At 49.7% G+C, this 21,801-nt stretch overlaps 1 protein-coding gene across 4 annotated transcripts in view; it reads right to left on the reverse strand.

Moving 5' to 3' along the window:
• Positions 1-21,801, reverse strand: part of SRRM4 (serine/arginine repetitive matrix 4) — a 44,397-nt gene that overhangs the window by 7,470 nt on the left and 15,126 nt on the right. The window contains exons 2-11 of one of the 4 annotated variants that reach the window (XM_021284453.2): positions 19,903-20,046; positions 17,881-17,967; positions 17,461-17,532; positions 16,467-16,493; positions 15,721-15,771; positions 12,698-12,784; positions 11,567-11,723; positions 2,819-3,156; positions 1,153-1,365; positions 785-895 (exon numbers count right to left, since the gene is read on the reverse strand). In XM_021284453.2, coding sequence (XP_021140128.2) covers positions 785-895; positions 1,153-1,365; positions 2,819-3,156; positions 11,567-11,723; positions 12,698-12,784; positions 15,721-15,771; positions 16,467-16,493; positions 17,461-17,532; positions 17,881-17,967; positions 19,903-20,046 — 1,287 coding nt within the window. Of the gene's footprint in view, positions 1-784; positions 896-1,152; positions 1,366-2,818; positions 3,157-11,566; positions 11,730-12,697; positions 12,785-15,720; positions 15,772-16,466; positions 16,494-17,460; positions 17,533-17,880; positions 17,968-19,902; positions 20,047-21,801 lie in introns of all 4 variants that reach the window. The other 3 variants (XM_021284452.2, XM_065033806.1, XM_065033805.1) reach the window with 3 other exon arrangements.

A 21,801-nucleotide genomic window follows, 5' to 3' on the forward strand; every position in this document is an offset into this window, starting at 1 on the left:
GTGAGTGCCAGCACAAGGGTACCTGGTATTTGCTCATGCAGCAAGGGCACTTCCCAGGGCCTGATAACTCTTTTGCAGAGAAACGACTCTGAGAAGCGGAGCGTCTTTCCCTTCTGCAATCGGATCCCTTCCTGACATGGGTGCAGCCCTGCTGTGGGAGCTGCCGCAGGCTCCTCGAGCGATGGAAGCTGCGGGCAGACCCAACTAGAACCTAAGGCTCTGCCCACCATTCACACCAGCATGATAGAGAGGGACACTCCTTGGCCGCTCCGGTGAGGCATCTTTCACTTGCATGAGGCCCTGGCAAACACCATGAGCAGCCACCTGTGCGCTCTTGGCTGCATAGCGCGTCCCTTGCAACGGCGGAACAGCCGCTTCACATGCCACAGGCTCTGAGCGTGAGATATCATGACACTTCAAAGCCAGCGATAAAACAGGTCTCCTTCCCACCAACCTACCCCAAAAGTGCTTTGTGTGAAACTCCCCCAAATCAGTTCAGGGCAGTCCTTGGCTATAGGAAAAATGCTTTTCCCTTTGCAACCAGCACCAGCTCTGGGGCAACAAACGGTGAGAAATTTCCAGTGGACTGAGGGCCAACATACTGCCACATGCCTTAGTGCATGTCCCCCTGCTCCCTCTCACCCATTGCTGGGGACCACAGCACCCAGCGAGGAAGCTGAGGGAGCAGTTTGGGGCTGGCAGGAGCCAGCCAAGATATCACAGTCCAAACAAGTGATGGAGGCAGCGGGAAAGTGAGAGGCAGCAGATGAAGAGAGCGCTGTACCTGCTTGGGCTGTAGCGGGAGTAACTGGGGCTCCGACGAGGCCTTGAACTCCTGCTCCCAGGGCTTTTTTTGCAGGATTTGGAGGAATAGCTGGGGGAACGTGAAGAAGACCTGGGAATAGGCAAGAACCATAAGAGTTAAAGATACTGGAGGGTGAGGTTGTATGAGACTCCTCAGAATCTGGGATCACATGGGGAAAAGAGATGCCCCATAATTCATGCTCTGGGATCAGCTCTGTGTGAGAAATTCACTCCAAGCCATGTGGATCCCTACGCACCCCCCAAACTGTTACATCTCCTCCTGCAAGGAGCCTGCCAGAGTTAGACCTTGCCCAGGACCACAGAGACAGCTGTTTTAGCTGGCCTTACCTCCTTCCTGAAGAGCAGGACCTGCTTCGGGAGTACCTGGGAGAGGCTTTGTGGTGTGAGGAGCGGGAGCGGCTGGAGCCAGGGGAGGATCTGCCCGTGCTGGTGTAGGACTTGCTGCGGGAGCATCGCCTCAGTGGGGAGCTGTGGGCTGGGGACGGGACGAAGTTTCGCTGCTTCTCTTCCGAACAGCTGAGACACAAGGACAGGCACCCTCTGTGAACACATATTGGGATAGTCATTGAAGCTGTGGCTGAACTGGGACTGGTCCCTGGTTGAGGGGAGCACCACGCTCCAGCCAACAAGTGCTCCCATCCTCCCATTCCCCATGCGGGGATAAAGACCTCCCCGCTCCCCAGGCTGCTGTGTGTGTGGGTCAGAGCCCAGGAGCTCACCCCCCAGGCTGTGCCAGGGGTCTCAGGTGGCACAGGGGACAGCTCTCTGACCCATGGCCAACACACCAGAGCTGTCTAGTCAGCAGAGCCTGGGTCAGGGCAGCGAGCGGAGCGGGTCCTGGGCAGGGAGTGAGAAGTGCTTGAGCAAGGGCCTGTGCTCCAGCCTGGCTGTGCAGCAGCACAAATGGGCATGTCCCACTGCATTTGGACAGGGCTATGTGAATTCCTGCACCTCCAGAAGTGCCCAGGGTTAGAGCCCAGCAGCCAGGGCCAGCTGCAATCCCAGCTCCACCCATGTGAAGGCAGAGATATCCCACTGCGGTCACAGTGGTAAAAGTATACACAGCCCTAAAATTTTACCCTCTGACTTAAAATCTAGGGCTTGTTCTTCCTAACACCAATTCCCCTGGCTCCCTCTCCTCTCTCTTTCAGTACTCCCATCCCCAGACCACATCCTGGCTCCAACTTTCAGCATTTACAACCTGAGGGCGGGAGCTGGACGAGCTCCCTACCACCACTGCCTGAGCACAGCCTTGCGTACCTGCCACCAAGCTTCAGTGCCTTCATCCCCACCATCATCGTGCAAACCCCCAGAATGGAGGCAGTGATGGAGGCCGGGATCTGCTCCCCTCTCCTGATGAAGACCCGTGGCACTGAACTGCTGTGTTACCCCACAACCAGCAAGGAACCTGTCCCCCCCATGCTCCCCACCCACAGGAGATGCTCTCTTGTCACCCAGGACCAGTCCTGAACGAGCTGGGAAGGGACAGGCTGGATTTGGTTCCCTGGACAGGTGAAAGAACAGCCTGTAATGGTTTTAGCAAAAATGAACCCCATGCCCCTTCCCCACAGGAAGCAGAGGGGGAGAATGAGCACGGCAACCCCCGATGCACCTTTCAGGTTTTGCCCAGAAGGGCCAGCAGCTCTCTTCTTTGACATGGTTGTGTCTAGCTGAGCAGGGCTGCGTTCAGGACACGGCTCGACCCAGGGCCAAACCCTGCGCCAGCCACATTAACGCCAGAAAAGGCGGCACAGGCAACACCCAGAGGTGTGACGGTTGGGCTTCACCTTCCTCCTCAGGCTACAGCATTGGTCATTGCTGGGTTCTGGACTCCAGACTGGCAAGACCGTGGGTCTGATTTATATCTAACTGCCTCCAGACCACAAAAACCTCCCTGCCAGCTCACCACTGCAACCGGCGAGCGGGCAGGAGACACAGAGCAACAACGTACCAGGCGTTTGGCTGCCAGCAGCAGCTACTGGCAATCACTGACCTTCGGTCTTGTCCCTGGGCATCTGGAGACAGATTTTCCAAAGCTGTTCCCTTGCTCTGGGAAAAGCAACTGGTGAAGGAATTTCCTGAATCAGAGCTGTTATCGCTGTTGGCCAGTTTGGACTTCCCGGACGAGAAGGCATGGCCAAAGCCATCATGGACTAGACTTCTTTTCTCCTGGCCGTCCTTTGCCCTGGACGAGCTCGTTTGAGTGGAAGGAGGGGAGGAAGTATCGTTTCCTGAGTCATATTCATGATACTCTCCGTTCTGGCTGGCTAGGTTGCCAGGCGGGCTGTCTGTTTTGGTAAAGAGGTCAGCAGAAGACCCTGACTGAGAGATCTGAAAGCAAAAAAGCCATTTGGCATTGTTTGAACATTTCTTTTTTGGAGGGGGGAACTGTTTTGGGTTTTACTTTGCCTTTTTTTTTTTTTTCTAATAAACCCAGAAATTTTACCATCATGATGCACTGAAACAAAAGGAAAGGAAAGAAACAAAGTAAGAAAGAAAGAGAAAGAATAAAGAGGAGAAAAAGCCAAAAGCACATATCCCTGAAAGAAATCCACACTAAGAAGAAACTTCTTTTCCCCTGCTATGATAACGGGAAGATTTAGAGATCATGCAAAGAGTATCAGCATGCAATTCATGTTAAATAAAAGAGTTCAACAACATAAATGGGCAACCAAAGAATCAAAATATCTAACTAAATAAAAAAGGTATAACAAAGGACAAAGCTTTATTTAACCTTAAAGAGGGGGAGGAAAAAAAAAAGGAAATGGGTATAGAGATATAAAACCCCTACGTAATCTTTGGAAAGGAAACAAAAATGAAACAAAATCTTAAATGACCGAATTTTTTAAGCTTCCTTAATAAAAAGGCTAAAATAACGTCACTAATATAAGCAAAGAAAAAGAAAATCAATGGCTTCTGTACAAAATAAAAACCGGCAAATAAGCTTATTGCTAAAAAAAAAAAAAAAAGAAAGATAAAAAAAGGGGTGGGAGGGGGGAAAAGAAAAAAAACCCTTTGGAAATAAAAGGTATACACATATTCTTTGTGTGCTCTTTTCCCCCTGAAGAAGATATAGCTAATGCGCTCGAGTGACCTCTAATAAATTCCCTGGTGTCTTGCGGATAGCATCCACTTACCCATCAAGAACTCCTCCTTTAGTAGGTAAGGTGTAAGAAAAAAGGAAGAGCGGGCAACATAAGTCCATCATTAGAGTCTCAAATTACATGAAAAAAACATAAACCCTCTCTTCACTCCACACTGCCAACTGTTCGCTTGCCTCCTCTATGCAAATGTCACAACTGCTTTGTGTCTGCTTGCTTGTCTCGCTTATTATTCATTTTTGTTTCCTTCTGCTCTAAATTAGGCCGTCTCGCCTGTTCCTGGAGGCTGGTCGCTTGTGCTGAAAAGTCACAGCTTGCACTAAATCCCCTTGGGTTTCACAGAAGTGACAAAGGGAACTCGAGTGGCGGAAGAAGTGAAAAAATAGAAGAGGAAAAATATCCCCCCCTGTGCTGCGTTGGAGACTGGTGGGGAAGGGGAGAGCAGCCCTGCTCCTGCCAGCGCCTGCGTGGGGGGTCAGCCAGGCTCTGGCTGGGTTTCGGGGGGTTGCTGAACCCAACGGGGTCAGCAAGGACCCCAAACCCACATGGGCTGCCCTGGGCAGGGCTGTTGTCTGGGATCCTGAGCACCACCGAGGGGATTTACACCATCTGAATATTTTATAGTTCAATTTTAACTCCGCTGGCATCTACCCAAGCCAGTCCAGGAACGTACAGGCACTGGGAGGGAGGCTATGGTAGCGCTAATGCCTGTCCTTGCAATCTGGGGAGAATTAGGGCCAAACACAGACTTAGCAGGTCTGCACTCTTGTGTGGCCTCCCCTTTCACCCAGCTGCTCTGCTCTCCTCATTCCCACCCGCAAGGTTTGCTCCAGGGTCCTTAGAATGTGGACACATAGGCTTGGTTCCCCCCACTCAGGATAGTCCTCTGACACGATCCCTGCAAGCCACAGTCCCACAAACACCTGCATACGTCCTCACACTGTGCTCTGGGGCACGCATGCTCCACACTGGGGACCTGGGCCATGCCCTCACAAACCTCGGGTATTTTAGGCTGAGAAAACTACACTGCAATGTTGGTAATATCCCAGGGGGCAGAGGATCAGTTGTCACAGAGCAGGGACAGTCCTTTTGGAGGGCTTAGCTCCAGAGTGGCTGGCAAAAGGACAGGGCTTTTCCTTATCCACAGAGGGGCTACAGACGCAGCCTGTGTCACGTTTGACATGGAGCTTCTTCATCCCATCAGATGGTGCCTTCACATCCACCCACCTGCCAGCAGCACCTGATCTGTGTCCCCAGGGCAGCTGCTCCCAGCTTCGTTCAGGAGGTGCTAATGGGGATGGCCAGTCTAGTTCAGGAGGTGTTAACTGGGACAGGGACAGTGACTGGGATGTGTGTGCTGAACCAGCAGCGACTGAAACCAGAGCGGAGCTGCCCACGCACACAGCGGCTCTCAGCATACACTCCTGCCCACAACGTCCTCACACTTGGAAAACTGCTGGAGCTGGAGATGTCCAAGTCCTTCCTATGCTGCTAGAGCATTTACTGTTTCTGGGACAACGGACAGAGGGACAGGAATTAGCCCATCTCAGCCAGTCCGTACTGGAGCTGGCGACCCTCCCATCCACACCCCATACTAACTTAAAAGCCATGATCAGTCCTAACTGCGAGGCACTGGGAGCCCCAGCAGCAGACATGGGAAATGAAGCGATCCTTCTTCACCAGCCAGCTTGCACCTTCAATGCAGAAGCCCTGGACAGAGCAGAAACATCTTCCAAATGCTCCCAACTAGGAATGACCGGAAACACACATTGCAAGTCCTCATTTCAGCACCTGGTACTGCTCCTTGCTGCTTCTCAGCTCTAGTACTTCTCTGCCAGTCCTTGTTTACTCGAGTAGAAGTTGGAATGTCAAAGGAGCATATGAGAGCCAGGTGTCCAGCTCTCCTCTGTTTGTCACCAATTCTTTCTGAAACCCTGACGCCACATCCAGAGCCCTGAGTGAACTGGTCTCCTTGCTATGAACCACTGCTCTCTGCCCAACCACGTCCCAGAAAACACAGGGTTGCCCTTTCAGATATTTTTTTTTAAAAGATGCGTTATGGTTTGCATTAGATTTGAACCCTAACCAGCTTTAGACCTTCCATTTACAGGCATAAAAACACCACATGAGGGGCTCCCTGGCTACAGAGGTGGGAAAGGCCTGGAGTGGGCACGGGGCTGCTCTGAGGGACACTGACCCCAGCACCGCACATGCAAACACCTCGTTTCTGTTCCCTTCCAGTCTAAACCACAGGTCTTTATTTCTGCCAACAAATACAGCAGTTTCTTGGCATTTCTAAAACAGCTTTCAAGACTGCCGCTGGGACCTGGGACACATGCTCTTGCTTTGCCTTTGCTGACATCTGCCTTCAAAGTAGCAACTGTTGTCAGCACATCACAAAATCTGTCAAATGATGGGGGCATCAACAAGCTCCTCTGTAGTAGCAGCACTCTGGGAAGAGGTAAGATGTGGACATCAGTGAAACACAAAGCCCACAGCCTGTGACAGGCTAGAGGGTCTGGGCAGGGAGAGCAGTTTCCCAGCCCCACCACCTCCAGGCACCAGATTGCAGCCAGTAGCTTCCTACAGGCTCCAGGGCAGATTCTGTCCTGTGGCAAGAGCCAGGACAAGTCTCAAGACGCTGAACTCGCCTGTCTGCTCGGAGACAAAATCCCCATCTGACAGCGTCGGCTTTGCTTCTGGTCCCATCTGAAAGGCACACCAGCCACCGGAGATGGAAATTGAGCACCACATCTGAAAACACTGTGCAGAGCTCAGTTGAATTCTAATGGCTTTTTATATTTCTAGGGTACCTTAAAAGGAGTCTGCTCTTTCATGAATCTAATTTTGCCTATGCGAACATTTGGATTTTTTTCCCCTTCTCTAATAATTAAATAATCTCAGTGAACTTTGCTTCCTCCAGCTTTCAGCAGGGGACCTACTGCTGCCCCCAAGGGAACCCAAGACATATATTTATCCGATTATTTTTTTTGTTTCAAATCATTATTTAATCAAGATGAAGGAAGAGTAGAAATGAGGCCCTCGCTCATACTCCAGACTGTAATTTTGAGTGCAATCCTAGACCAAGAGGCAGTGCAGTCTAATAGGTTACAAAAATACAATCACTGCTTGTCTCCCAATTAAACCGAACAAGTCCATTTACTGTGCTGCAAACAGCCCTGAGGCGACAGACAACTATACATTTTCTCAGCCATAGGGGGACTGAGAGTCATCAATGAGCAGCACGGCACAGCCTCACTTATAGTTGGAGGATTTGTTTTGGGGGTCTTTTTTTCTCTTGTTTTGCAACTCTCTCCAAAGTGAAGTTGATTTTTTTTTTTCAGAGGTGCATAATGTCTCCCTTTCTCTCTTTTTCTCTGCATTGTGGCAATGAAAGGAATAAAAACCCTTTTGTCCATGACCCCAGCCAGCCTTGCTCTCGGCGAGGACCCAGCAGACATCTGCCGAGGAGCAGCACCTGCTGCTCGGGAGCCGGGCTGGGACCCTGGCCTGGGGTACCCGGTACCTCCATCTCCCAGCACACGGGCTGGGGGGAGAACTTTGCCCAGGGAAATGGGTTCACCTCTGCAGACGATTTGCCCCAGCTGAAAAGCCAATCTCTGCAAATTAAGGGAGTACAAAAACCAGCGGTGCTGTAGGATGCAAGGAATACTGAGTGGAAAATACCTCTTTTTTTCTAGCTGGAGAGTCCAGGGTGAGGCTTTCTCTACCATGAGGGCAAAGATAAGTCCAGGAACATGAAGGCAATGGCACAACTGTGCCTGGAAGGTCAGCGCTCAGGTTATTTGGGGCTGGATGGCTCACAGATCCATCGCTGGGGGTAAGTTCCTGAGAACACCAGGCAAAGGTTTGCTCCTTTGCAAAGATCTTTTCAGCCTGTGGGGTGCAGCAAGGGTCGTGTGACAGAGGCCAGGATGTCCCCATCTCTGCTTGGGCCAAATTGGCACTACACCAGAGCAAGGGTTTGCCTTCCACCACCTCCTTTGGCACCTGGTGAGCAGCATAGCCCTTTGATGGCCACAGGCATCCCTCCATACCCCAAGGCATCCCTCCATACCCCAGGTATCCCTCCATACCCCAGGTATCCCTCCATACCCCCATGCTGGCCTCCTTGCAGTCCCAGCACCAAGCTGCAAATTTACCGGGCGATAACCGAAGGCAACCTCAGTCCCCTCGCTGGGAAAATGAAAAGCAAAAAAAGAGGACAACTTCCATCTTTATGGAAAGCTTTGCCTTTGGCCTCAAGGGCCCTGTTTGTTGTCAGAAACATGCTGCCTAAGAGTTAAAAGAAGAGTTTTTCCTACATAAACCAAAACCCAGGCTAGAAAATAGAAAGGAACAACAAGCCAATATGCATGTCTGCTGTAAGGTTTGCTGAGCCCTCCTGCACATGCTGTCCCAGGGTCTGCACAGTACTTCCCCCCTTCTACCTTTCTGCAGACACATGAGCACAAAGACAAACAGCATCATTTGCAGCAGCTGTACCCCACTGAGCCTCACTGGAAATCTGGCTCAAGTCTGTGTTAATTTGTGACATTGTAAATGGGTTTCAGTGGAAGTAAAAGAGCTGGCAAGGAAAGCGTATGCAGCGTGCAGTTATCTTCATCAGCTACAACAAAGGCAATTAGATTCACACCCTGCAGGTATTTATATTGCACTGCTCAACTGAAAGCACAGTGGCACGTAATACATCTGTGTCGGTGTGGAATAAAGTGTCTGCAGCAGGTTAGGGGTGCTTGGTTCAAAAATAGATGCCCCACGTTACCCACAGTTTCTCTGCATGCTGAGGCACAAACCCACAATCCTGTTCCCAATAGGTGGTTATTGCAACTGCGTGGGATTAAAGGGAGCCAGAGAAGCTTGGAAATTCACTGCCAGAAAGAAAAGTAGCGGGGAACTTTGGGGTGTTTCTGCATGTGTGCATGCATGTGCGTGTGCATCAACTTATGCACAAAGGCAAGAGGGCAAGAAGCAGCAAGGTAGATGCGTGGGCAGGGCACTGTGTTGTATGCTTTGTCCCTCACAAATTACAGGTAGACCTAGTTAGAAATTGTGGCTGTTCCAGTAGAAATGAAGGAAAACAAATGGTAGGGAGGGCAGAAGTTACCACAAAATGCTTCGATGTTTTCCGAAGAAAAATAATCTAGAATAAAAATTGGCTTAAAAAGCAAAATCTTTGATTTGGAAGTGCTGTAGCATGAGCTAATGGGAGTTTGAGTGTTGTGTCTCTGGACTGTGGCAGGTTGGGATCCTCCCTGGCCAACCCCTGTCCTTCGGAGATACAGCGACGCAGCTCCACAGGTAAGGGTGGTTTGGCTTGGAAGCCCCAGCCAAGGGAAGGGAAGGGAGTGTGACACACCAACCCCCACAGAGGACTGAAACGTCGTGGTTTTGAATCCTAATTTTGGATTTTTCCACAAAATCTTTTCCAGCAATTTATTTTTTGATGTGTGATCAACATCTTCTGCAAGAGCACGTTTTCATTTCCTAACACATCCAGGCTGCTCTCAAAGTAGATTCTGACAGAATTAAGCTTATTTATAGAGCAACCAGTTAACTCACAAAAAGGAGAAGCATCACAGAGTTGGGTATAGTCATCAGTAAATGAGACTAAGCATTCCCATTCCATTTTTCCCTTGCCAGTTTTTAGTATGTGATATTTAATGACCTTATTCAGAAAAATTCCAGGGGTAGCACTTAACCAGGGGCTTCAATTTAAACAAGTGCTTAAATGTGCTCTTGAATGATGTCTCAAGAGACTGTACTTCTTTTTGGAAACAAAAGGCCATTAATGGGTTGCATGGTAAAGGTACTGATGCCTTTTAGTTATTAAAATATTTGCCTGTGTTATTAACCTTTACTAGAAAGAATGCAGCAGGGGCCTGATGACTTTTACTTTACATCCATCCCCTGCATCCGTAACTATAAAGCTCCGCTTTTCCCTGCCCTGCAGCTTGTGTGCTCGTTTACTCTGAGTGAAGCAAGTGGAAAGGGGAGTGCAGCATGCTTGAGTTTAGCTCATTTGAAAGCTTTTACAATTTTAAATTAGAGTTTACACTTGCTCAGGGAACAGAACAGCTTGTAGTCGGCCTCACAGGACTCAGGGAGCCTGGCTTCAGAGAGAGGAAACCTAGTACCAATTAAAAACCAGGCTTAGACTTGAAAACATTTATGTAAAACACACAGCTTGAACCAAAAAAAACCCAACAAAAAGCAGCCACCCTGGTGACACGATGCAGTCTTTGGCTGGTTGGTTTTTGGGAGGAGTTCTTAACTCATTCCTACCTTCCCAGGCTGGCAGAGGGCAACACCCCAGGCTCAGGACAATAAAAGCTTCATACCTTGTTATTCTTCCTTTGCACGTGCGCACACACACACAGCTAAGCGTGGTGTGCAGGTTCTGCTATTCGCTCTACCTTATATGGTTTTATAAGCAGTGACTCACATGTGCATTACACACTCGGTAGATGTATATAATGAGAGCAAATATGCATATCTATAATGCTGAGAGACAGCTTGTGCCTGTCTGTACCCACGTATAATCTCTGTGTATTTTGTTCGGAACACTGTCTGTGCGGGCGAGTGGATAAAGTCCCTCCTCTTGCTGGCACTATCTATCTCACATCTGATGTAGCTACTGCTTATGGCAGAGCTATTTCCAGTTGATAACTGGGCCTAAAGGAGAAAAATCAGTTCCCCATTATATAGCACTTTGGGGCTTGGAGGACTCTGTAGTCAAGACACCTCTAAAGTTACACATCCACACACAGGAGTACCAGATTCTGCACTACCTTGAGTCCTATGTAGCGATTTATCTCTCCAGAATGCCTATTGGATACTAACACCACGATCAAAGAGCATCACACCTGTGCTTTGCAGCTACCAAGAACAAAGGGGAAACATGCCATGGAGAAGGAAAACTTCTTATCAATCTGTATCTAATATTTCCCTCCATCTCTTGCTCCCTCACTTCTAAGGCACGTATTACACCATCTCTTTCCACATGTATGGAAAAACATCCCAAGGCACTGTGCCTGATTTTCCCCTCGGCTGCACGTGCAGTTCCCATTAACATCAACGAGAGCTCCTTGTAAGTTCCGAATTTGGCCCCTGGGCTTGTCAGTCCGGAGCAACAGTGATCCTAGAAGGATCCTGATAGTCAGAAAACATCCCCTGCCAATAATCACCAACTCATTAAATGTAAATGTTTCTCTTATGTATCTTTGATTGCCTTTCTTCCCCTGAAGGGCTGAACTTTCGGACATGAAGACCAATGAATTAAGTTCACATCCAGCTGAGCAAAGACTGCGTAACAAATACTTCCCTATAAAATATCATTGCTGGAGGCCACTTTTTTGTTGTTAAATGTCCTCAATTCATTATTCATAGGCTAGAGCCTTTGCAATTTTTTTCCCTCTCCAGCCCCACCCTTGGTGTGAAAGTGCTGAAGGAAGGAATGACTTTAAATACATTGAAGAACAGCACCATTAATAAATAATACAGTTTTAACCAACTTTGTCTAACATGGCTACAATTGAGTTATAAAAATTTCATATCTGATTTCTTGCCCAGATTCCTGTGGCTAGTTCAAGCAAAGCAGCACAGTGTGTAATACTTACGACTTCCTTGGGCGACAGGAAGCTGTAGAACGAGAGGGTTTGGCTGGTTTTTTGGCTGGCCTGAACCTCTGCAGAGGCGCTTGGCTTGGCTGTGATCTTTGAATGGTGCCGGGAGCGTCTCCGCCGTGTTTTACGCCCTTCCTCCCGAGACCTGGCTCTGTGCCTCCAGAAAACACAGACAGTCAAACCGTTATTCCTCGATACTGCAGCAGTGCCCATTACCAACTCCACGCGAACCCTTGGCAGCTCTGGGCTGGGCCATTGCATGTGGGAGAAGGTCTTCCACCTGACTGCTTTGTGGAGCCATGATGGAAAGAAAAGGGGTGTTTTGCTTTTCTACATAAAAAAAAAAAATACTTTGCAAACAGGCTTTGGACCTTGACCTCAAATTTCATCTCTAATTCCTGATTTTATGGTGACCACCCTTTCACATAGCTTTGAATGTCCCTATAGTAATACACCTGCAAGAGAAGATGCTCTGCTCTTGCACGAATACCCCTCCAATTACTGATCATATTCCTCCCCTCACTGATACTCAGCTTTTCATAAGAAAATTCCCAGTACTTAGGAGGAGTGAAGCGGGAGAGCGGGGGTGGTGTGTTCAAGCGCTTTCAGAAAACCTGAAGCATGAACTCATGATGTGTATAAACCATGCGACTTGCTACTGCAGTGATGCCAGCTCTAGCACCAGCATCCATTTAGCTGGCCCCAGGACGCATCTGTCATCCACAGGACAGAGATTTTAATCAGGTCAAAGATAGTGGCTATAGACTGCCATGGGCAAATAGATTTCCATTGCTAAGATCATGTTTAAGGGTTTCCTGGGACATCAGCAGTACAGAGCCCTTGGGCTGGGGAAGGGAGACTAGGCTGGAATCAGTTGCCACGGGCTGATCATCAGCCAAGGGGATTAGAAGTGACTGCTGGACTGAAAAGCTGCAGCCACAGCTCCTCGAGGCAAAACCCTCCTGTGGCCAAGACCACAAGAAGCTCAACCCCCACCGTGTGGTATATCTGCCACCAGAACGGGATGTGGCTTTGCACAGAGTTTTCGGGTCACACACACTCTCACAATCACATCCTCGAGCCCCCCGGGAAGGACTGCAGGATGCTCAGGGACAGTGACGTTACCTGCTTCGGCAGCTGGGGGAGCGGGAGTCGGAGCTCTCTGAGCGAGAGTGGCGATGGCGATGAGATTTCCGGGTGCGCCCACGAGAGCTTGAAGAAGCAGAGAGGAAAAGCACCATTAGGCTGGCAAACCAGGGGGATGCAAGAGCCAGCAGCTGGAGGCTGAAGTCAATAACATTCAAATCAGAAAGGAGATTTGCATTTTAAAGAGACTGGTGTGTGAAACATTGTGCAGGACACCAAGGCATGAGAAACTCTCCATCCCTTCATAGCCACACTGACCTTAAGGCAAGCCATCTTACCGAGATCTATCCTAGCATTTTAACCACAAGCTATTAGGTTGGCTCTGTAGCCTGCTGGGGGAAGATCTATGGACTAGCATGCAGGAGGGCAGCAGGCAACTCCAATTCTTTCGGCTTTCAATAATTCAGAGAGCCATGTGCCTGCCCATCATCCTTCAGCCTGCGCTAAGCCAGGGAACAGCCTGGGACCTTCTCATTGCTGAGCGTCCCTGGGGGAGCACTGTCCCTCCAGGCACCCCATGACAAAGCTCCAGCCCTCACATTTCTTGCTCCAACCCTCTCTGTAGGGCAGGTTCCTTGTTAAAGAGCAGATGCAGACGGACAGGCTCCAAATAATGCAGGACACTCAGTGACAGCCAGTCTTCCCCATGCTCTCTGCGGTCCAGACAGTCCTATAGGCAGCTCCTACGGCTGCTATATAAAGTACAGCTTTGCTAATGGCAGCCTGCCTTACACACAGCTCCTCCTCAAGGGCAAGGACCATTTTACCTGCCTTCTTACAGGTGTCCAGTCACTGCTGCAGCCTTTTCTGACAGGGCCCGGGACAGTCACCAGCAAACTGTGCACAGGGACGCAGGTTCTGTGCCCTGCCGAGCTTCCCCTTGCTCCCTCCAGGCTGCTCCTATGGGATGACCTGGCCCCGTTACTGAAGGGCAGTTGCTGCTGGTGCCAAGAGTTGAAGTCCTGCACGCAGAGAGCAGGGTGACGTGGCTGACAGGCTACCTGTCACCTCCTGTGCCCAGTCCCTCTCATCGTTGCCCACCGCAGCAGATTATTTTAGGTCTGGCAGTGTGACCATCTGCTCAGGCTGGCAGAGCAGTGCCAGCAGGCAGAGCTGGAGATGAGTTGGCTGGTGGGAACAGTCTGCTTTCGTGGCTGCGTTATACCAGGCACTGACAGCATTAACACAACCTGCCTGGACCGCTTTTAGCAATTTGCCACTATAAAAACTCAGCAAATCAATTGCTTGAGAACAGCATCTCCTTTAAGATGAAAGGGCAACCTCCCGGACAATTGCTTGAATGCCACCTGGCTGTTTTCTCTGCTGCTTCTCACACCCTATGATTATATTTTTACAAACTTCATATGTTGGGATCCTCCTTCCTTATTTTCATACAGCTGAAATCAGCAACACTGAACATCTCCCCCTCACGGGGTGTATTTGTATGAAAACCCGTGTTTGCTCTTCACCCTCTGCATCAGTCCTTCCAGCTTAAGAGCTTTCCCTTTCTGCAGGAGGAAAAACTGGTCCTGTGTGATTTAGATAACCAGTTGCTCCGCACAAAGATAAGCCAAAGCAGTGTGATTATACAAAAATCCTGATCTAAGTTGGCTCATGGGATCCATCTGATCCACACCCTGGAGCACTAAGGTTTGCAGGAACTCGGAGTCGCTCAGCTCTTTGTGAGCTGAAAGACGAGGGCTGGTTTATCCCTAAAGAGCAATTCTGGCAGCTCCTTCCCCCCAGTCGGTGCAAGCAAGGATCTGATCTTTGTTTTTACCATAGTTAAGCTATTGCGTACTGGCCACTGCTACACTGGGTTTGGGAGATTCCTGCTTTTACTGGTAACATAGGAAGCCTCAGTTTTACCACTGGGATTTCTGCGTGCACAGCATAAAACAAAACAAAAAGTGTCTGTGCTATTGAACACATAGAAATCATATGGAAAAGGAGATGGGCTTTCTGCACACAATAGAGATGGTCTGTGCAGGCAGCACTTGCTCTGCACCTCATGGATTCCCAGTCTTCTCAGTCCCAGTGTATATTGGGGTGACACTGGTGGTGTCATGGGTTATTGTCCCTCTGTCTCCTTTCTGCCTAAGAGCTAAAAGTTGTGTTGGGATGAATTAAAGGGCAGGTCCTACTAATACCAAACAAACCTGCAGATTTCCATCTGCTAGCCTAGGTTCTGTCTCTAGCAGGGTAGCCCAAGTCCCAGCAAAGCCAGCCAGGGGTTTGGTGCCCAGGGTTCAGCCCTACAGCTGTTTCCTTGCTCTGAAAAAGCAGGTGAGAAGCTGTAAGTTGCAGTTCCCAGGGGAAAACAGAGAAGAAAGTGTAAAACAGAGAAGGCTGAGAGGCTTTCCTTCCAGCCCCGAGGAACCACATTTCATACCGTACCACTTGATTTTCTGCCCCACAGGTCAAGGACTGTGCTCTGCTAACACTCCAGGGCAGATGTGAGCCTCAACCTCTGATTTTTTCAACCTACATCACTTCCATACAATCCCTTCTCTTCCCTAGTCCCCTTTGCTTTCTGCTCCCATTCAGATTGTTGGTTGTATCATATATCACGAGTAGCCCCTACTGGAACCTCCAAGAGCAGCAAATAAGGAGGAGCTCAAGCCCTTCTTGGAAAGCGCCCCAGCCTGCCCTCTGGGCACCGCGCTCCACAGGTTTGAGTTCATCCTCTCATGCTGCCCTCAGCAGAAAAGCTGGAGTCTCTGCTCACAACTGGATGGATAAGACACTACATCCCTGTGAGATACAAAGAAAGTTCTGAATGAGGTGGCACAAAAGAGAGGGTGAGGAAAGATCTCCAGCCTCTGCAAACCCTCTTCCCTTCCAACAAAACCAGAATTGCTGGTTTTAGCTTTGAAATAATCCTGTGAATTGCTTAGGGCTGTGCAGCAGGCGTTAGCTCCAGGGGACCCATCACATCAAGCATTTCTCAGCCCCGCAGCTCTGTGCAGGCAGGGCAGGGAACACCATGAATCACTACTTACTGTTTCTTGTGTTTTCTTTCTTCCTTTCTCTTACTTTTGGGGCTCGAAGAACTAAATAAGAAATGGCTAATTAATTCAGAGATTTCTGTTCTGATAAAAAGCTGCACAATCACACGTCAATGTCACAACCAGATTGCCCGAGAGCGTGCAATAAAAATGAAAGGGATTAACAATTCTGCTGCAGCACGGGGGGTCTGAGTGCCTGCTGACAAATCTGAATCGTGGGCTCGGCCAAAAAGGATCCTCAAAGGGATCAGCCATCCTGGTGACTCTGCATTTTCCCATAGAGAAGATTAATACTTTTTGATACTGTACGTACTGGAATCAGGAGAGTTCTTCCAGTATACACCTGTGAATGTTTCGAAGATGGGCACTGATGGGGGATACCAGACTGTGTGCAAATTAAACCGTAAGAGAAATGAAGACTCAAGATGCAGGATGGATGCAACATGGATGAGGTTGCCAGGGGCCACATTATACGGCGAGGTCTTTTTTAGTTATGTGCTTGATTGCACAGGTTGGGCTGGAGACCCGATTCCTGTGGGGTCTGAGGAACACATAAGCCTGAAAAGGGAGAGGGTAGACCCAGACCCACAGGGAATGGGGGAAGTGAAGGGGGTTCCACAAGGAGACACAGAAGAAAAGTGTCTTCTGCCCCCACCCAGTCAACATCAACCTTGTGAGATCTTGAAGACACCATTAAAGTCACATTTCTAAGGGACCACGCACACCTGCTCAACTCTTACCTGTGTCTTCTCTTCTTCGAAGATAACCTGCAAGACACAAATATGTACATTGAATACAGGGTCTCACAAAATGGAAAATCTGAATCAGAGACGATGTGCTTGCAGGGGCATAAATGGCACTGAAGGTTCAAAGCCAAGGAGCATCTGACCCAGGACTTCTCTCACAAGATGGCATCCATAAAAGAGCATAAGAATCCCTTCTTAGGAAGGAACTATTTTAAGGGAGTTTCTATAACCTTCTCTCTCCTACTTTCTCCCTCACTTTTATTTAATATTCAAGCTCAACTTTTACCCATTTTTAGTAGCTTTTCTCTTTGGTTCAATGTGTTATAAATACATGAGCTTTCCAAGGGAGACAGCATCCACTGTTCTCTTCAAATACTGGTTTAATGGTTGAGAGAAAACAGTAAAATTTTTGTAATTTTAAAATTTTATTGTGCTCTTGAAATTAAAAATAGGCTCCAGAAGGAGAACATGGAGGCAGCCACCTGGGGCTGGGAGGGAAGACTGAGATGTGGATGGGGTGTGCTGGGCTGAACCTTTTCCTGGTCCAAATGCTGACACATGTTGTGCAGGCTGGGGATAAGGGACAGGAACCAGTGCCAGCCCAGAGCGCTGATCCATTGGTGACCCGAGGGCGGGCGCCATGCGAAACAGGACAGCGGGCAGCGGCTCTGCACACATCGCACTAATTTGGCTCATCTGTCTCTCTTCCTCCACACCCCAGCAGCTCATGTCTCTCTGCCCTGGGTGTGCAGCCCATTCCATGCCCTCCTCACCCAAAGGGACCCCAGCTCTGCTGTTCGGCTTCTCCTCCCGTGGGGCTCTGCGCCCTGGGCGGCCATTACGGAGGGTCAGGGGTTGGACACCTCTCTCTGCCCTCCTGTTGCAGAGCTCAACCAGCTGTGACATCAGTCACGTCCCCCACCCCTCGTCCGAACCCCCCAACGACCCCTGCCAGCAGGGAATTACATTTTCACACGCAAAAAAATACCTGTTTCTTTTTCGCTTCTTGGAGTTTTTCTTCTTCTTCTTCTTCACAGGCGAGGGGCTGTAGGAGGGAGACCTGAGGAGGGACAGCGGTGTTAGGGACCACACAGCTCCCCATGGCCCTCCCCAGCTACCCCAGTCCTCACCCCACCACCAGCGGCATCTCCCCGGGGTGACGAGGGGCCAGGGGGCTCCCGGACCCCCAGGACGGGCTGCAGGGTCACCCCGGCCTGCACGCCCTGAGGGGAGGGCGAGAAAATGGCGGCGCCTTCCTCTACCTGTGGCCAGGGCTGGGACCCCCAGCCCCACACACGGACTTGTGGGGTGTCCAGTCGTCATTTTACACACCATATTTCCCCCCCCCACATGCAGCTGAGGGTTTCCTGTCCCCTCCTGTCCCACACACCACCATGGCCACCCTCACCTCCTTCGCTTCTTGCGGCCGGATTTCTTCCTCTTCTTCTTCTTCCCCCGGGCTGGCAGCAGCACACGGTCCCCATCGCACGAGGGGCTGAGTAGTTGGACAAAGCCAAATAATTTAAAATAAGAAAAATAAAAGCTGAATCATGGGACTGCTCCTTCCCATCCCCACCTCAGGGATGTCCAGGGCAGAGCGATCAATTTCCATGGTGCACCCGGGGTACAGGCGAGCACCTAATTACCCTCTAACGAATAATTTTGTCACACTTTAAATCAAGTGTCTCCTCTGCGGGTCTAATAGAGATATAATGAGACAGCTACTGTACAGCACAGCAACGCTGGATGATTATTTAAAACATGTTTGCTAAGGTTAACAACTCCGTAACAGATTTATAGGTTTTGTTGCTCTTTGTAAATATGCTTTAAATAATTAATTGGCATTTAATTTGCATACAATAATTACTGCAGCCAGATGCATCTAACTATAATAAGAGACTTGACATATGTTAAATAGCAATTGATGAGAAATATATACATTTATTGAGACGCTATGGTAATTTAACAAGATACAAATCTCTTACACAGTTGTTAAACCCTGGAAAAAAGCCTCCTGTAAATTAATTTATTTTTTAAACATACGACACTGAATTGCATTATATTTCAATGAAAAGCAAATACCATGATTAAATTAATTCAGATCACTGGGCTGAAAATATGACAGATATTCTGTGGCTACTCATTAACCAAAGCAAATGCTTGTAAAGATGGGGAACAGCTGGTGACAGCCTGCAGATCCCCAGACTGATCCCAGATCTGTCTGTGGATCCCCAAAGGGATCTGGGGGTGAACACAACCAGCTCCTCAGGGCTGCTGCAAAAATCACTGTTGGAAATGAGGGTGCTGGGTTTGTGCCTCAGTTTCCCCTCTTCTCACCCCACCAGACACTAGTAGGGAATGTGTGAAGGTGATCCGGGGTTTGGACAACGCTGTGGGATCTTCACTACAGAAACAACCTGAAAACTGAGCAGTTTCTGCAGAAAGAATTAATGTCATGTGCAACAACAGTGCTAACACAAAGCCAATGTCGCAGCACGTTGACCTGTCAGTGGCAGGGGATGTGCAGGGGGGAGCTGTGAAGACAGCTGGTTCCCGCTAAGCTCAGACATTGGCCCAAGGTCAACCTAAGGCTCTGTTCTAGACCAGAGACCTGAACACCCTTCTCAGCCCCTCTGTTATCAGGATACTGGACCCCAGCACAGATCTGGGACCCCCAGCAAGCAGGTCTGGGTGCGTCTCAGCCCCCTCGCCCAAGGGAGAAACCTCTGACTGTGCTGTGCAGCCACAGGCGGGTTCTATAGAGCCCTCTTCCCGCTCCCAATATAAAGCCTTTTGTCTTTGAAGTGGAAGTTTTCTCCCCGCACTGATCCGATTTTAATTGTTTCGCCATGATTGTAATCAAAGTCTAATTAAAAGTACACTTTAGATTATTGTTCTGGTTAGCCTGAAATCTGAAGATATGAAATGTGCTGTCTTGCTCTTTCTTTCCAGCATCTTTAACCAAAGGGAGAGGCTTTAATCCCCGAGGCAGTTCAGCAGCCAGGGCTCAGAGACCCTAGTTGCTTAATTTATGATGTTTGATTCATTTCCCCCGCTTCCACTCAAGTTGTCAAGGGCTAATGATGAACCGATAAGGGAGCCGTGTCCTAACGAAGGCAGCGCTGCGGGTCTGATCTAGCTGTGAGCAGGGGAATCACTGAGCAATGCCCAGGCAGGGGTAGCACCCAGGGATGCTGGCAGGTCACCCATCTTCCAGCCAGGGCCGCTGGCAAAGGGGCTGTAAGAACAAGACGTGCACGGGAAGCAAACTACAGGATTTCATTAAATGGCGTACATTTGCGGTACGTTCACACAATCATTTAAGCTCTCACAGACCCCAGCAGGGGCTCAGGCTACGTAAACAGTTACAGACACCTTCTCCACCACCCTCCTGCTCCACAGGGACCCTGCTGGTGGCCCTGGCTCCCACCTGCGTGACCTACGGCGAGCATGGTCTCGTCTTTCCTTCCCCTTGACGCAGCCGTTGGTGGTGGAGCTCTCCTTCACCGCACGGCCACTCGGCTTCTCGGGACGTCTGTCCTCCGCAGGGTACGGCAAGCAGCCGAGTGTCGCACTGCAGGAGCAACAGGAGAGAAAGAGAGCAATAAAGAGCTGTTCTTACGGGTTGCTAATACCCCACCGCTCCTCCTCAACCTCCTCACCTGCACTCAGGTGGAAGCAAAGCTCTGGGAGCTAGAGAACATCCCTTTGCCCTGCGCCTACAAATCGGGTGCTGGGCCAGTAAACACGCCTGGTCCTGCTGAAAGCCCAAACTGGAGAACCTGGGAGGGCCCAGCAGAGCTGAGGGGAACTACCTGGGCCAGGCAGGCGCCCGCAAGAGCCCTGGGGAGACCGTAAGAGCTGGTGAGGAGCAGAGCTGGGGCAGGGAACGCTTGTGGTGAGAAGTCTCCAAGAAACACCAGGGCTTGGGCAGGGCAAGCTCAAAAGGTAAGAAGAAGCCACAAGGAGAAAACAAACGCAAACAAGTCTGAACTCAGACACTCAGGGGGAAAGTAAATTGGTTTCCAGGCCCCGCAGATGTTTATTTTGAAGAACAGAAAGGTTCATGGAAAGCCATAAACCATACCGGGCAGGGGCATCATGAATGCTATGCTTTTGGTGTCATCCAGAGTATTACTCGAACAAATAAACAAGTATTGGCCTGTCCAAACCCAACAGGGCTGTGGGGTGGTACCAACGGTGGCCTGGGCTCAGCTGGTGGAGACATTGTCCCCATTTCTTCCCATTATCATTTTGACGCCAATCTCAGGAACATTTAAGGACGTGCATCAGCCAAATACAAGTGATAGGGGTCAATGAGGGGAAGCTGGGTGAATCATTTGTGGCCTAGGACATGCAGGAGGTGATGGTCCCTATGGTTTTAAAAATCTATTACTCTGCTTGTAATAAATCCCTCAGTCGCTTCCCAACATCTATGTTATTTTTAACCATCCGGGAAGCTACATGGTTAATCGCTTTCTTTGTGCAAGCTAATTAGCTTGTGGCCTTTCCCAAGCCCCTTTTAAGAACAGTCTTCTGAGGCTCAATCATTAGTATCCATTAAAAATGTCCCCAAATTAATGACCTGTGCAAAGTCGGGGCTGGATCAGCTCCAGCAGCGGGGGCTGGAGGGGCCTTGGGCTGGCAGCCGGCTGGGGCAGCGCTGCCTGGCAGGAGGGACCCTGGCACGGTGGACGATGTCCCTCTCACCCCCATCCCTGCTCCCACTAATGGGATTTTCAGGTTCTGGGGTTAAAACACATTGGCCTTGAGGCAAGGAAGGTCTCCTGTCCTGCAACACGCTTGGAACCGTTTCTTCTGGGCTTGGAAGTAATTATTGATGGAAATAATTATTCTCCAATCCCATCAAAGGCTGGCTTCAATTCAACCAAATGTTCTCCTCTGATGAATGCCGAGAGTCACTAACACTCTAAACTGGCTGGTAATCCCCTTGCGTTAAGCTCCACAGACATTGAATATACATATAAAAACACAATGTTTTTTTGGTCGCCTTTTGTGATTTTTCATGACCGATATACAAATGCTTGCAGTTTGGTATGAACAATTACTGTGGCCTCAGAGGAGAGGATTATCACACCTTCCCCAGTCCGTCCCCTGCCAGCAGCAGAAAGCAGAAACCCTCTGCGGGTGCTTTGCTGGAGCCGGCGCTGGGAGGGCAGTGAGGATGCTCAGGGCGATGCGGCTGAAAGCGCAGAGGACGCGCTGCCCGCAGAGACGCGTGTCGGAGTCGGCAGGAGGAAGAGGAGGCAGGAAGATGCCCAGGGTTTGCCCCGCTGGGGACAAGGCTGCCCCACCGTGGGGCAAGGAC

The sequence above is a fragment of the Columba livia genome, chromosome 17 (assembly GCF_036013475.1).
Source record: "Columba livia isolate bColLiv1 breed racing homer chromosome 17, bColLiv1.pat.W.v2, whole genome shotgun sequence".
In the NCBI taxonomy this organism is placed as follows: domain Eukaryota; kingdom Metazoa; phylum Chordata; class Aves; order Columbiformes; family Columbidae; genus Columba; species Columba livia.